Here is a 17,397-nt window from a genome sequence, read left to right as displayed (position 1 = left end):
AAGTATTCTATAACACGTGGCTAAAAGTAAAAAATGACAATATATATAACAAATAATAACAAAACCTTTAGTATTTGGAATCTAAGAAGACCTAGAGAAATTTAGAAGGAAAAGAATGCTTTTACACTTCCAAGAAGTTTACTTAATAATAGAGCATTTTGTTGTTGTGCCCAGTGCCCAGTCAGTTCAATTTTTCTTTGTGGATTTCAGCTGAGAGAGATTAGTTATTTTTTCCTTCTTTTAAATCTCTTTTGAATGAAATTTAATTGGGGTTGAAATAAATATTACAGTTTCATGTCTATAACACTAAAAATATTTGTAAATGTTTTAGTATTGCAACAATAACTCAAATATATATTAAGCACCTTCTGTATGTCTGGCACTGTACATGGTAAACAAAGTGCATTAGATGGTCTCCTTGGTATCTACCAACTCATGATTCAGTAAGAAAGACATTTGACTAAGCAAGTGTTATAATGAAATGGATAGCATTTAGAATCTTGATGATTAATTGTATGTGAGAAATGAGAAAGAAGGCAAAGGTGATTAAAATTTTTACTTTTAATGACTGGCAGATGGAAATACCCCAACTCTAGGAAGAGTTAGCATGTGAGGAGGAAAAGTAGGTTGGAGGTGGGAGAGCAGGTACCAGATTGGGATTTAGATACGTGGAGTTTGAAATGCCTTTAGAGCAATATGGCAGAAATGTCCAAAAGGGTGTTGAATACGAGTTTGTAGCTCAAGAGAAAGGTTATTTCTAGAGATTAAAACATGGAAGTTGAGACCTCATGTTTAAGATTGTGCACAGTAGTCATGAGAGTGGTCACTAATATAAGGGATTTTTCTGGGGGGGTGTGCACAGCGCACTTTATAGCTAGCTTAACTGTAGTCAGCTTGGTGCCCACAGTGTAAGTTCTGAAGAAATGTGTCATTTTCTTTTCTTGAATAAATGAATTGTGGGGAAGGTTTGTATTATACTTTTTGAGAAAACAGCTTGAATTCTATTTCCTTCTCTGCCAGACCCTCTCACTTTTTAGGGGTTTTTACTTGCCCACGGCATTTCTTGCCTAGTACTTAATGCCTGTTTTCAAACTCTTTGAAGTGCTTTCCCAAAATGGCCTTCTCTGTGTGCTGATGCTGTACTTTTTATTAATTTTCAAGATCCTTTACTCACATTGCATATATATAGTTCTATCTCATGTGACTTTGGGTTTTTATGAGCTTAGTCCATAACATTTAACCATAGTTAACGCCTGGGTTAACTTGCCTTCCCTAGACATTCGGGAACTTATACAACCTTGATTTGAATTGTAATAGCCAAAAACAACAGGCAGGTGTCAGACACATTTAAAAAGCCCTTGAGAAGACTGGAAAAAACCCAGTAGTGATTAAAGGGGCAAAATTGCAAGAGCATGAGGTATAAATATTGTACTTAAATTTGTGACTGATATGGTGTAAAATACTGAAACACAGTAAAAAAATAAGTCAGGTTTAGTTTTCACTAGATTTAACAGAACAGTTGGACAGATTTTTACATGTTTTTATGTTATTTTTTGTTGTTTTATAAACTTGAACACTTGAAATCTTGGTCATGGAAAAATTAAAAATAACACTACCCCAAAACAAGCCAATTTATGGTACTTAACTTACTTTTGGTGGTTTCCTTGGTCATGCTTATCAATGAAGCACTTACCTAGGCAGGCAAAATGTGGCAGGACTAACATAACATAGTTATTTTGGTAAGTAAAATTAGAAGAGAAATAACCTTATCAGGTTTCATCAACCTTATCCATTCTAGGGATTCATTATTATTTTTTAAAAGAGTTAAATAACTTAAGAGCAAATGTGGGATTCATAGACCATACTATATGTACCTAACCCTTATAATTAGATATTAATGGTCTCTTGTCTATAATGGTTATCAATAAAAATCCTTATTTTCAAATTAACCCATGCTAACAGCCATTTATTGACAGTTAGAATTTGCCCTTGCCACTTGATCTCTTCCCACAAATACCTTTGAATTTGAATTGCTGGTACCATGTACAATCTTAAGTGGACATTTCCTTTTTTTTTTGGAACTTGGAAAACAGAGGACATCATAGTTTTTAGAAAAAGTAGTCTGGGAACTCAAATCCTGTATTCTTGTCATCATTTCTGTCATTTAACTTTTCTGGGACTTCTGGCATTTCACTTAACTTCTTTGGGCTTTGTTTTCCTCAGGTTTTAAGTGAGACAGGTTAGAGTAAATGATTCTCCTAAAGGCCTTCCACGAATAACATTCTATGAATAGCTCACATAACGCTTATATTCTAATCTGTTGTTTATCTTTTTTGCCTGTTGATGGCTAATCTACTCACCTCAGAGGAGTGTTGTAAGCAGTAAGGGGATAATACATATCAAGCGTTTAGCAAGATTTCATAAAATTAGCTGATGCTAGTTGCTGTTTTCCTCTGTTTTTAAGAATTGGATTATATTTGACCTCAAATAGAACAAAAAAGTATAGCAGCACAGCTTATGATCCCGTAAGTTTTCTGTTAGTGTTAGAATAAGATGTAGTATATATCTTTGAAAGTGATTTTAATCTTTTGCAACTTGTACCAGAATACAGTGATTTTGGGCAATTTGAACTTCAAACTCAAAATAACCTTTCTTGGGGATGATATTGCCTAGACTTCATATGGAATTCTGGATTTATGTAACATATCAGTTCAGCTACCGGGGTTGCATTTTTAAGCCAGTCATCCAGGTAGGATTCCTCAGCACGCAGTTCTGTACAAAATCACATGTTCTCTAGAGGCCTTACAGTACTTTTCATTACTGCTATGACTTGTTAGTAATACTTGACTTGAATTATTCTAACCCAGATTTTCTTCACAACTTTAACTTCTTAGGTTAGATTTTCAAATCTGTTTGATATATTTTTTTATTTTGTTTTGTTTTTGGAGAAAAAGCACTGTTTGTTATCCGCAGGTTTTTCTATACGTAGCCCACCTCTACGTAGTAGTGGAATGGCCCTTCATTGTTTAAGGCTGTAGGCCATATTTTCCCATTTTCAACACAATATTGTCGGTTTGCCTATACGTCAGATTTTTAAAACATGTTAATCTTTCTGTTGTCTTTAGCAGCGTATTGTGTTCTTAGATCATGAAGTGATCATAACCTTGTACTTTCCAACATCGATATTCAAGTCATCTTTTTTAGAGTCAGCTCTATGGAGAACAGTAATCATTTTTCCGGATTCTATAACCGCTTTCCTTCAGTTAAGCCAGATAGTTAGAAGGCAGTATATATGTATTAAGTATATTGCCTGCTTAAGGAAATGTCTTCCCTGGCTTACTATTTTTATGTTACACCATTGAATTTTTTTTTTTTTTTTTTTTGCGGTATGCGGCCCTCTCACTGCTGTGGCCTCTCCCGTTGCGGAGCACAGGCTCCGGATGCGCAGGCTCAGCGGCCATGGCTCACAGGCCCAGCCGCTCCGCGGCATGTGGGATCTTCCCGGACCGGGGCACGAACCCGTGTCCCCTGCATCGGCAGGCGGACTCCCAACCACTGCGCCACCAGGGAAGCCGTACACCATTGACTTTTATGGAGAGTTGCTAGAACAGTAACAGTAATACAGAGTTTGCATGATAATAAAGTAACAGTGACACCAGCAGTTTCCTTTCTGATTTTTATTAGGTCACACTTGCCTAAGTAGTCACCCTAAACTGAATGAAATTCTGCATAAAATTTTCTTATCCCTTCCTCACTCCCCCCCCAAAACCCTCCCCAACAAAAATCCATTCTCCTGATTATCTAAAGCTTCTTTTATTGAATGGGCCCGAATTGTTTTGTTGTTTACTTTCTTAACTCTTTGTTCATAGTCCCTTTTGGGTAAAAGTATAATTTATATTATATATTATAAATGGGCAGACCTTGTTTTGCCCTGTAGTGCAGGGCTCTAAAAATGGTCATGCAAGATGAAACCATGCAAAATGATCTTAATAACCAATGGGGAAAATTACAACTGTTCCATGACCTTTGAAAATTTGGCAAAACTTTAGGAGCTCTCTACTCTTGGTTGTAAGTGTACAAGGCAGTGGATTTTGGCTGTATAATAACTTTCTTGCTGGTCTTCTTGCTGGCAAACTGTCTCTGTAGTCCAGCCCTTCATATTTTATAAGGACACTACAATTTATTTACCCATTTTTATGTTAATGAATTTTTAGATTTAATTAATGTTTAGATCCCAGGTTTAATTTTTTTGTTGCTGTAAAGAATGCTTCAGTAATATTCTTGTACATATCTCCTTGTGTGTATGTATAAGAGTTTCTCTAGGGTATACATACCTAGAAACAGAAGTTTGTCATTGAGCATGAACAACTTAAACATTACTAGCTATTTTAAAATTACTTTTATTTTTAACGATCATTGATTTTTTTCATTAATACTTTGATCAATTCTCTCAATGTTCTTTTTTTGTTTCTTTGTTTGTTTTTTTGCGGTACGCGGGCCTCTCACTGTTGTGGCCTCTCCCGTTGCTGAGCACAGGCTCCGGACGCGCAGGCTCAGCGGCCATGGCTCACGGGCCCAGCCGCTCTGCGGCATGTGGGATCTTCCAGGACGGGGGCATGAACCCGTGTCCCCTGCATCGGCAGGCGGACTCTCAACCACTGCGCCACCAGGGAAGCCCTCTCTCTATGTTTTGAAGTCCAGGTTTTTCACTCAGCAATTGTGTCATTGATATTTTTGGTGACTTTTGATCTCATTGGCAGAAATGAACTATTTCAAATTGTATGAGATTAATCTAGATCAGCAGTCAGCAAACTGCAGTTTTGGGGCCAAATCCAGCTTACAGTTTATTTTAATTTAGCCCTCTGGTTAAGAATGAACTTTACATTTCCAATGGGATGTTTAAAAGAAGAAGAATATGTGACACAGGATGTATGAGTCCCAGAGTGCCTGAAATATTTACTCTCTGGCCCTTTACATTTTATCTTCCTCAATCCCACAATACTTGGGAAAATGCCTCCAGGTTTATTTATCTTACTGATAGTTGTGAGTATAAATTTTGTGTTTTTGTTGTATAGTCTAACCTGTGTCTAAAACCAAACTTGTAAAATTGGTTTGGTATTAAGCTGTTGCTATTTCTTTATCCTTTAAAAAGTGAGAATGTTGTGTCTCAGCATTACTGTTTCATTGTTTGTCTTTATTCAAGTTAAAGCTATTTGAGATTGTATTATTTAAGAAATTAAGATAATTAAATCATTGGTGATGAGGTCACTCTGTAGTTATCTTTGGGAAGTTAGCTTCAAAACAATTCTGTTGTGTAAATATGATTGCTTGGAGACAGTTTAAGTATCGATGTACAAACAGTTGACATATTAATTGTAAATAATATTTAGTCATCAAAAGCACTGTCCAAAGCAAGTTTTCTTAATAACTTTGTTTGCTTACAGATAATTTATGCATTCCTTGGTTGTTGGTAAATTTCAGTCAGATATAGGAGTACCTTTAAATGTTAGTTATGCTTTTCATGCATCTGCCCCCTAATTAGCCTCAAATATTAATTTTTTTTACAGTATGTATAATTTATTACTCTGAAATAATTTTGAAAAGATTATTTTTAAAGAAAATAGGAAAACACACATAAGAAATAGATGAGAGTTTTCCTTTGGGGGGAGAGGGGAACATAATTAACCTTGTTAATGTTATATAAAACTTACTAATGCATCAACTTAGATTACTCAGAAAATCAGGCAGAAAGGTAAAATTGCCCCTCTCATTACTTAAGGATTTCTGTATTGATGCTATCAGATAACTCAGCTGAACATGATGAATGGCAGTATCTTTGGAGCAGCTGGATTTTGTCAGCCTGAACTCTGAGTTATTCTTCCTATCCTTTTCTTACTCTTATCCTTGACTGTTCTACCCTGATCCCCATATGTTCTAATCTATTTACTTGTTACCATATTATAAAATTTCAATATTTTTGAAGCACCATTGTAGAGGTAGTATAAAAAATATTAAAAGATTATCTTCCTTTCCTCAGGCGTGTTTGTAATTTGAAAGACTTTTTTTATGCCCGTAATTTTTGTTCATTTATCCCATCTGTTCTTTTTTTTCCCCCTTTTCCTGCCTTCTTTTGGATTAGTCGAGTATATTTTGGTATTCTAGTTTATCTCCCCTATTTTCTTGATAGCTAAACCTCTTGGTTTTTCTTTTTAAAAAAATACTTGCTCTAGGATTTATAGTATACACACTTAATTTACAATTTACCTTCAAATAATACTATACCATTTTATGTATAAGATTCTTAAAGCAATTTGCATACCTTTGGATGGAGAATTTAGAAACTAAGTTCTGAGTGTTACCTCATGGTGAGCCCCACTCTGTGGGGAAGGTCTCCGTAACCCTCTTGATCTCTGACATCTCATGCTAGGTGGCTGCCACCACAAACCCCTGTACTGATGTCCCCTCGTCCTTCTGTGCTTTCCCCCTCTCTACCACCCCATGGCTCCCAAACTTTACACTGCCTTTTCTCTGTCCCTTGTGGTGTTGCCCTTCTCACCCTACACCTAGTTATTCCCAGCATGTTGCCCTGAAACCTTTTTTGTCCATGTGCTTCCAGAAACTCTCTTTCCATGTTCTATCTGACCGTTTCCTTTATGTTAGCTTCTAGTTTTCTATCCTAGTTTATTAACTCCCTCCTTCCATTCTAAATGACCTGACATAGTTGTGATCTCATTGCTGTTCAGGATTATTCCTTGATTCCTTTACCTGGAAGGAATCTTTGTTTTACTTTTGCTTCTCTTCGTGGCATTCTCTATATAGTTGTGATATTTTTTTCTCACTGTATTTTTATTTTTTAAGAATATAATTATTGTTATGTTTTAAGAATAAGATTATTTTAGTAATCTATTAAACCATAAACTCATTATAGACACTTAATAAATACTCCTTGAATGAATGATTCAATGTCTCTATATGTCAGCAAAGAAATTAAGCTGCTGGATATTTGTTTCTGATCTTCCCTACCTTTGATTTTGTGTGGGTCTTTAATTTACTCACAGATGGAAAGTCATCATAGTAGCTCTGCATCTCTTTGTCATTTTACATAACTGAATTAATATATATATAAATTGCTTAGAACAGTTCATGGCACATAGGAAATATTCAGTAAACGTTAGCACTTATGTTCATGATTACAAAATTTTTAATTTTAATCATCTTGGATGGACCATTTTTAATGAGATATATATTTCTGAGAGTTGCTACACTGAATATATTGGGCATCCTTTTTTCCTTCATGAATTAACTCATTGTGAACATCAGAAATAGTATGTCAAATTTGAATTAGTATTCCTTCTCTCTTATTCTCTCTTTCACATCTTGCTACTCACAACAAATTAAGTTGATTTTATCTTTTTAAATAGTTTATGTGGCTGTCTTCTCATTTCCATTCCATTGTTTTACCTTAAGCCTGTGCCTCATCATTTCTCACCTTTGCTGTTTTAAGAATTTCATAACTGCCATTCTGGTCTCATATGTTCCTCCCAATCATCCTTTATATTGTGTCTAGAATCATCTTTCCCTAATACACCTATTATTAGTTAACTCCCCTAAGACTCTTCCCATTGCTTACAGGATAAAGTTTAAACTTGTTTTTGACATGCTCCTGCCTCCCACTTTAAGTAGCCTTACTGTTGCTGCATTCTCTCTGCCCCCTAAGCTCCACCTGTTATAAATTCTTAGATCAGTTCAAACTCAAGTTTGTTAGTCTTGTATATAACTGAAAAAGTCAGTGAACTCTAAGTTAAAATCTTAAGACCTCTTCTACCATTAAAGTGCATATCAACACCTGTTTTAGCTCATCAGAGACCTTTTTGATTTATTTCTGGGTCTTGATGTATTTCATATTTTTGAGGGTGGTAAATCAACCGCACACTCACCTGAAATGTTACTTTCTCTAGGAACATCCTTGACTCTAAGCAGTTGCTTTTCTATGTTTCAGTGGCACCTAAGCATCCCTCTATCCTAGCACTTGCCATGCTATATAGTATAACAGCTATCTTTGTAATAAGGTGTCTTATCTGAAGCTAACTATTGCCTGTACCAATTTGTAGCATTAGTTGACATTCTGCTAGGGTTTGCCTGTGTGCTTCAGTCAGTCCGATTTTTATTTAATTGGTGTATTTTGTTTCGGAAATACTCAAGCTAGTGTCTAGTTATATCCCGTAAATTGTTGGGACCCATAATTTGCCTGGGATAGAACATGAATCTTGTTCAAAATAATGTGTGTGTGTGTGTGTACGTGTGTGTGCATACACGCATGCGTGTGCAGAGAAAGAAGCACACACGTACATGTCTAATGGGTTTGGAATTGTGTGGGGAAGGGTGTCAATAGAAGCCAGATGCTGGGAAGAACAGTGAGTGAAAGCCCATAGCTGAGAAAGACATCTGGCGTTTTGTAAAATAAACTTTATACCAGTATCTGAAGGGAAGAGTTGTGGTTCCCAGGACAGCATTATTATTATTATTATTTTATTTATTTGTTTTTTAATCCCATGACTTCTTGTGATGTGATAACTAGCATGAGAAAGTAGATAGGTGTGTGGTAAAAATGAAAGCCTACCATTTCATACTATACATAATATTTTAGGTACTTGAGAAAGAAAAATCTTACTATTCAGAAATGTTGAAAGTCCAAAAAAAAGTGTATCTTTGAATCAGTGATAGGTGCTTTATTGCTGGGAGTCCAGCCACTTTTATGAGGATTCTTCTGTTGATGGCCGGTTAGTAAAAACAGGTAGATTTTATTACTAGAAGTCCACACCTTTCTTTCTTGGTACCCATTCTAAAATAGCTGGACATAGAAGGGAAAAGAGATTTCCCATCAACTGGATGAAGTGCTGAGTGGCAGATATCTGAAGGGAGATTCAGACAGAGGCTGAGTGAATAGACACTATGGAGGGTAACAAGGGTCATTGTCATTTTCACAATGTGATACACTGACTGAGGGTTAGCTTTGTTGGTGGTCCTGAGATTTTTGTCTGCAGGAGTTATCTCCTTTGGCTGGGATAGTGGCTGAGAAGAGTTTGTTTGACCCTGCAGATCCATAAAGTCAGCGTCTACATGGCCAAGTCAAATGAGAGGAGGGAGCTGGAGAGTATCATTTATTTTGGAAGTACTCAGGGACTAAGATAATGTCATTGATTCCGTGATTCCCATTCCATTTTCAGGGATTATCATGGAGTCATAAAGAGAATTAGCCCTGAGGTCTTGCTTCTTGTCAGAGAGGGCTGTTGATCTAGTATCAGACTGTTCTATCTTCAATGCCTAGCACCATTCCTGATATATAGTAAAATTATGGATGGATGGGTAGACAGATGATGAATGAGATGTTAAACTATCATGTTTAGTTACAGTCACTGTGTTGATGTGTAGTTTTTGGAATACAGAATGGCTTTAATTTTTGAGGCATAAATAACACCCAATAAAAATAAGCATGCTAGAGGAACTGTTTTAATTAAAAGCTGATTTTTGTCTATTTTTTTCCTCTTTTTCTTTTATGTGTGTATTTTCTCTTTTATTGAAAGGACATAGATGTGTTTGGATTTACAAAGACACTGAACAGTTGTTTTCTTTTCATTCAGGGGGCTGAATTAATGAACAAATATGTTGGTGAATCTGAAAGAGCAGTTAGAGAGGTAAGAAGATTATGTCTTAAAGTGGAACTCTGCATAGGAGAACCAGGCTTCTGTCCCGTATGGTTTCCATTTTGTTTGGGGTTATAGATTTTGAAGTTTCCAAATCTAAATTCTAGTGGTATAATTTTTCTTCAGGCAAATATTATTTTTAAATGCAATTTTGGTCATCTACAATTCTTTGTTTTTGCTTTTAAACATCATAATATTTCCAGCCTTTAGTTTTACCAAATATATTTTAACGAATGTCAGCGTTTCATTAAAAAAATAAGGATATGTTTAAACTTAACAAAGAATGCATGATGTCAGAATGAGATTTAAATCCTTTAAACCAGGTAGCCCTTTAAATCAGATAAGCTTATTAGTATATGAAAATGTCACTGTACTCTTCTTATTTTATTTACTTTACCTTTGACTGGTGATTTAGAAAGTGCATCCCCCTCCCCTCTTAAATTTTACAGCCAGTGCCTGATTGGCCTACTGGCTAATCCATATTGCTGAAGCTACATAACTGGGAAGTTCATGCAAAATCAAGGCACTGAAGTGGGGGTAACTATAGCAGTTTGATCACAAGTCTCGGCCTCCCAAGCAAAGATTGGCCTGCCTCACACAGGCACCCTGTATCCTCAAAGAAGCTAAGCAAGGACATAAACAGCAGTGGAACGGATGGTCTTCTGCTTATGACACATGTGGGTATCAACCAAGAGTCTTAGAGATTGGAATACTTTGTTTTGCATCTGAGAAAAAAATTTAAGTAACTTTTTCTTTCTTTTTTTTTCTTGAAATGTAGATGTTGGTTATAATATAAAACATTAACTGATAATGATAGCACCTCATTGATTAAAATATGAAAAAGGTGGTGTTTATTAATATTACGGTTTTGGTGACTGTTGTGTATTTTTATGGTCATCATACTTGTGGCCAGAAAATGGAGGCCTAGGTTACAGGTTACACACGTTTGGATTTCTTTCTGCTTATGCTGACGTTTTCTAGCCCATTTCCACATGTTTTCCCCGTGGCTGTCTGGCCAGTCTTTGATGTTGATAGTCTGATTGACTTCAGATCTAACCTATCTATGCTTTTCCAAGTTTTAGCTATTTTTTCCTTACAGTCTTCAGAGAAATGAGCAAAGTGTGTGACCTTTAGGTTTATGAGTATTGTATATGCTAAACTTTGGCTGATTTTATACATTTATGATTTTTCTTTTAAATATGTGTTTATTTAGATAAATGTTCCAGGCATTATACTAAGTGCTTTGCATTCTTTTTTAATTCATTTCTTAAACTTCTGAGGCGGGCATTTTTCATAATCTCCATTTTAGAGATGTGGAAATCGTAGTTTAGAAAAATAAAGTTACCCACTGAAGGTCACACAGCTACCAAGTGGTGAAGGTGGGATTTTAACTGAGATTGTTTGATTACTTAACCAAATTGTCTCCTACACACCTCTAAGAATATGTGTTGGTGTCTTGTCTCTGTTTGCAAGTAAGCACCGTGGAAGAGGATACTTTTACATCCATTATGAAGTGCTATACATCTGTTACAGGTTGTATACAAAGTGATTGGGCTGGTTTACTGGTACATAATAGATTTGGTTCTAAATATAATTTTCAAACTAAAACTAGCTATGGAGTTTTCTGGAATTTGCTGATCTTTAGCTAATGTAGCACTCTTTCCACCAGATCTTCCGAAAAGCGAGAGCAGTGGCTCCTTCCATCATTTTCTTTGATGAACTTGATGCCTTAGCAGTTGAAAGGGGCAGGTAAGAAATATTTAATAGGACTGCTATTAAATAGTAGCAGTTACAGTGTAGAGGAATTAAATTATTTCACATCATCACTTTATAGTACTTTCATGTGTAATTTTTTTTTTAAGACTGATATGCATTTGGGGCATTTGAGCTAATTTTTATAGTTTACTATCTAAAGAGAGCCCCCTGCACTGCCTATCAAAATTTGGGTTTTTATTAACATGTGATTAAAACTGTAAATAAAGTTCAGTTAAGCATAATTACGTGATAGAGTAGAATCCAATTATAATAAAAGTTGTTATTATACAGATTTTAGTATTATCTGGATTAAGTCATGTTTCCTAAAATATAGTTACAATAGAATAAAAATTAGTATTAATAGTTTTGTTTCTGAATGTCAGACAATAAAGAGGATTATTTATAATATCATATCAAACATATCGTGTGTGTGTGTATATATATATTAAACTGTTTTCAAGTGTGATTTTTTTTTTCTGTACAAAGATTTACAGGTCTTTTAAGGAATACATGGTACAAGTACTTCATGCTGGAGAGTGTTTATTTGTGTGTTTTCTTCATAACTCTCTGATTATACATTGACTATAAAAGTTTTGCTGATGATAATTATGGTGATGGCAGAAGGCACCTTCTAAGTCTCAGTGTTAGATTTGATAAGAGGCATACTGCTCTCTTCTTTATGGGTAGAGCTGCCTAATCAGATGAGTGTATGAACTGTCACTAGGAAACATTGGGAGGTAGCCTGCCCTGCTCTCTACCCCACCCATTTGATACTCTGTAAATACCTACCAATCTTGTTATTTTATGAGTTGGAGTTCATGAGTCCTTTTATTACTTCTGAAGTGAGATGGAACAAAAGGTTACAAATAGCTCAAGTTCACCTTGACTGCAAGAGAAGAAAAAGAAGCCAGAGAAGTTTACTGAAGTAGGGTGATCTGCCACATTTATGTGCCATCAGAGATGTCTGTTTTTGGAGCCTAGAAAGGGACAGGGTGGGAAACACTGTTAAGTATGAACCAAATGGGAGGTGGAATATGTAGCAGAGTTCTCATAAAATGCCTTTGAAAGGTAATGGTATGAGAAACCAGACAAGGCACTTGGTAGAAATAAACTTTTTGTAGGCAATTTGGCTCAGTAGGAATTTGCAAATGTATTAAGAGATGCTAATAATTTGCAGTCTCTAGATATCATTTCCTCTAGTAGTCTTCATCATATTGTGAGCCCTTCCTCAGTGGCTCATTCAGATAAAGTACAGGTAAATTCTGTGTAGTTTCCTTTGCATAGAGAAGTTTCAGTCAAGTTAGTTGGCATTTCAGAAAACGAAGATAAGGCTGAACTACCAAATGTAATGTTAATAGTCCAAAGTAGAGAGTTTTAGTTGTACTTTAGCTGCACTAAGTCTTATATAGTTTGGTTTTTATAGCCATAAGAATCTCATAGAATGATATTTTGATTGTTTTTTCCCCATAATTGTGTGATGGGCCAACATTACCTAGAAAGTTATTGTTTTATCTAGAGTGCTGTAACCTGAAAACAAAAACAAACAAAAGCTTCACACGTATATTTTTGTTCTTCAGCTATATGAATTGGACACAGTTTCTAGAAACTGAAAGCACAGCTGTTGATAGATAGCAAACGTATGAAATTCCGAAAATACTAAACCAACTCTATACATTGTTAAAGAAATGTAGGGACATAAGAAACATAGTAACATAGGGAAACGTAGAAAAATTAAAAATTCCATAAGCTAGAAATTTTCTATATAATTTTGGGCTGTAGAATATTCATTGCTTTCATTTCTTCTGATTTTCTATGATAACATTCAGATCCAACTAATAATATGACTAGTCCAAAAATGACAGTGCCTAAGATGACTGTTTCTTCTTATCAAGATTTGGATTTCCACACTTAAGCTGTTTAACAGATTGAGCCATGAATTATGATATATACTAGTCTGTACTGTCCTGTGCATGTTACGTCAATTATTTTGACTACTTGAAGTTACTCAAATTAGCCATGAAACTGAGGATTGCAATCTGCACATTAAATAGAGTATAGACATACTATTTGCTTAGCTTTAGAAATACTTGTGCTTTCAGAAAGAGAGATTTTTCATGTTTATAAAAGTGTCTACTTACAACCACTATTTTCTCCTCTTCCCTGCCCCATTTAAGTTCTTTGGGACTTGAAAAATAAGTAAGCCTGATATTTACTTCTCTTTTTCTGTATGCCCATTTAAATTATGGATGTTCTGAATAAGATTTTTTTGTCTTATTTCGTATTGTGAGTTGGATGAAATGTTGTAAGATTCCCTTTGCAAAGTGCTTTAATGATCTGTAAATATTTGGGAAAATTGAAAATGCTGTTAAAGTAGCATAGCTCTTTGGAAGATGGATACTATGGTAGGGAGTAAGGCACTCACGTAGGGAAGAGATTTGAATTATACTGAGTTAATAATATTGGGTAACATTTATTTAGTGCTTATTGTATTCTAGAAACTGTTTTAAGTGCTTTACAGCTGAAGAAAAAAATTCATAAAAAGGCCCCTGCATTAATGCAAAGTAGGATATTACACAGTTGGTTCTAGTATTCTGCCCTGCCTCCCAGCTAGCTTAAAGTTTTACCTTTTTCAGGGTTATAGTGGGGAGGGGAGAGCACGCTGGGCAGTAAATCAACAGTCACTCTTGTCTTAGGCAACACTTCTGTCCCCAGAAGTGAAGAAGGATAGGGTGATTCCCCATATACTGTATTCTCTTGGTCCGGTCTCCTCTGACTGAGGAAATGGCCACTAGACTAATCTAGAGATTCCTAGAACAACTTCCTCTGTCTGGGACGTTCCAGCTAGTCAGTGGATCTTGGAATCATCCTCACCAGCTGACATTAATGACTTTCCTTAGAGAGATGGCCTGATGCAACATTTTACTAGGAATCGGGAGTGATTTTTTGTTGTTACAGGACACATAGGTCATTTGTAGCTATCTTGCTTTTAAAATGAAAATTTGCTTGCATTTTGCATGCACCAAGAAAATTATCATAAGTAGTGCTTGTGTTCAGAGTGTTGATAGTATATGTTTGGCTAGTCTTCTTTAGGTCTCTTTCAAGCCTGAATATTGACATTGGGGGTGTGGGGGGTAGATTTTAAGAAACAAATTCAGATGCCTGCCATTTGGGCAGGCATTTAAAAATTAAATGACATTTAAAAATTAAACTAGAAAAACATTTTAAAATTTGAATTGGATATGACTTGTTGGCCTATAATTTAGAAATCATATGAAGAGATGATAGGGGATTTTATTTTATTGCAGGAGTTGAAAGGAAATAAATATCATTTTTGTGAAATGTTTGCTATTGAAAAATAAAATCAATGTAATAATTACCATCATGGTGGTGAGATCTCCTTAAGATAGGGGTTAGCATTCCTTTTCTGAAACAGGCCAGTTAGTAAATATTTTTTGCTTTTTGAGTCATACAGTTTCTATTGCAGCTATTCATCTCTGTTGCTACAGTGCGAAAGTAGCCATAGACAATATGTAATCAAATAAGAAACAGTTGGCTGGCCAGATTTAAACTGGCTATAGGTTCCTGACCTTTTTTAAGATATCATAAAGTCCCTTCAGTCCACAGCACTCTGACTTTTGAACAGGGATAATTTGGAAAAGGGACTTGACTTCCGAAGGGAAAAGAAAATTAATCTTTTGGAAACGTCTAATTTCAGTACTTTGTATAGCTGAACATTTTTTCCATTGTTGTGTTGCCTATCTCTAGCAGATAATAAAGTTTTATAAAATCATTTCATTATGTTAGTGATTATACATTTGTTCTTAAACTTGGAGTTGGTTTTGATTTCCTAGGATGTCAGTTTTATGGATTTTGTTTCCTACTGTGGCTTTGAAAGTCAGCCAAGAATATTTCTCAGTCCATAAAACAGTTTCACTATGCTACTCCAGCTAGCTATCAGTGATCTGTGGAAATAAAGGGCAAAGGCAACATGAATAATGGGAATCCAAAGAATTCCCTTCACCTAATCTTCAACATTAATTATAGCCACCAAGTTTCTCTACAACAAGTAGCAAATTAGACCAGTATGAGCTTCACCTCTTTCTGTTTAACGGCACTTGACTAGATCAATACATTTCTGAATACAAGGAAGGGGATATATGTATACAAATAGTTGATTCACTTCATTGTTCAGCAGAAACTAACACAACACTGTAAAGCAATTATACTCCAATTAAAAAAAAATAATGAATTAAATAAGTTACGTGCTCCGTATTACCAACACAGAATTTTTAAACTAGAAAGACCTGTATATATGTCTTACCTAATTTAACTCCCTCATTCATACATGCCAATAATTATGAAATCCTCAAGGGAACGGCAACATCTTCATCCTCTTACCTCAGATGTCCAGCACAGTGCCTAACAGAGAAGGCACTCTGTGCTAAAACCCAGACATTTAGTTTTTGAATAAGGGAATGAAGCCTCAGAGAAACCAGAGATTAGGTTCACTCAGCTGGTTGTTAGCAGAGTATGATTTCACCATGTTTTAGTGTCATTTGTGAACCAATTTTATTTTAAAATTAAACACTGAGACTGTCTTTTGGAATTTTGTCACCTGCATTACGTTCATAGAAGCATCAACATCTTCATTATAAAGAATCATTTGTAAGCTTTGGAATACATTCACCTGTCAAAGAGCTCCGAAAAGAATTAAGGAAGTGCTAAGTGATGCGTTTTTCAAAAAAATTCAGTGGTTTTTGTACACACTAACTTTAAAAGTGAGTCTAGAGTCACAAAACTTTGTCAGTTGTGCCGAGGGTACAGAAATGATAAATGTTCTTTTTAACGTAGCTGATAGCAACAGTATTCAAAGGATAATAGAGGATAGCAACAGTAATGAGATCATGCTTATTAGATCAGTGACAAAACATTTTGAAAGACTATGTACGTCCTTGGTATACTAATTAATTTTGTAGAAAGATCACCGTGTTACCCTCTGCCAGAAGGCCATTCAGTCGCATTTATTTTATTGTAGGGGAATCAAATTGAGTCTTTTCTCAAGTAAGCAAGCATGCAAATCATTGGGTTCCAAATCCTATGTGTCTGTAGTCACAGAGCATTATAAATCAAGAGCCTGAGTCAGTATCCACCTATCCCCCACGTCCCCCCCGCGCCCGCCCCCCAAAAAGAGTTCATTTAGAAGATACAAAAAGAGGATAGAAAAAACAGATGAAGAGAACTTCTTTCGGTATAGATCTAAGAAACCAGGGAAGTGGAGATTTTCTTCTCACTCTATTTCATTTCTGCATCTGAGCACACAGTCTTACAGTATATTCTGTTTTTTTCTGTTTTAGAAGGTTTGCCGTTTTTAAAAAAGTCATTTTTCACGTATAAAAATATCTGAGAAAGTATAAAGGTCTCCTTATCTGGAACTTTTTGCTGTTCAAAATAAATTGTTCCTTGAGGACCCTGAGGAGCCAAATTGTCACTACATTTGAGCAGCTAATGAAATGAGAAGAATTCTCATTGCCAGGGCATAGCAGGCTCCTACTAATGCATCTTGTATAAACAAAGTGTCTTTTAGCAGTTTATATATCAGGCTCACTGTTCTGGGCATAGTTATGAAGGGCTTAAGAGGAGTAGTTTTTAATCTTAGAATTATGTTGGTGGCTTTTATGGAAGAACTTAAGGAAGTTTGATACTTTCTACCATGTTTTAAGTAAAGCTCAGTAGAGAACTGGCAATGTGAATCTGCATATATCTGCTGACCTGTGCTATCCTGACTTCCGAAAATCTTCAGTCATGTTCATGCTTTATTTCAGTAACCTTTATGTGTCAGACACTCCTTTTTCAGTTTAATTTGTTAGGATAATGTGTAAAATGTTATAGAGATCCCTTCATTAAGCCAGGTATACTGGTGATAATTATAATGATAATG

The 17,397-nt window shown here is 35.5% G+C and overlaps 1 protein-coding gene across 8 annotated transcripts in view; it reads left to right on the top strand.

Moving 5' to 3' along the window:
- The window catches only part of AFG2A (AFG2 AAA ATPase homolog A), a 356,296-nt gene that overhangs the window by 99,568 nt on the left and 239,331 nt on the right, over positions 1–17,397 (top strand). For 6 of the 8 annotated variants that reach the window (XR_012331875.1, XM_033856703.2, XM_073804852.1 and 3 more), the window contains exons 12-13: positions 9,642–9,695; positions 11,374–11,453. The exons of 1 other annotated variant lie outside the window; for it this stretch is intronic. Coding sequence is in view for 6 of the 7 variants with exons in the window: in XM_033856703.2 (XP_033712594.1) it covers positions 9,642–9,695; positions 11,374–11,453 (134 nt within the window). In the remaining variant the exon portion in view is untranslated. Of the gene's footprint in view, positions 1–9,641; positions 9,696–10,153; positions 10,410–11,373; positions 11,454–17,397 lie in introns of those variants that run through there. One more of the 8 variants, XM_073804856.1, reaches the window with a different exon arrangement.

Source organism: Tursiops truncatus, chromosome 5 (assembly GCF_011762595.2).
Source record: "Tursiops truncatus isolate mTurTru1 chromosome 5, mTurTru1.mat.Y, whole genome shotgun sequence".
In the NCBI taxonomy this organism is placed as follows: Eukaryota; Metazoa; Chordata; class Mammalia; order Artiodactyla; family Delphinidae; genus Tursiops; species Tursiops truncatus.
This window is presented reverse-complemented; position numbering and strand designations above follow the sequence as displayed.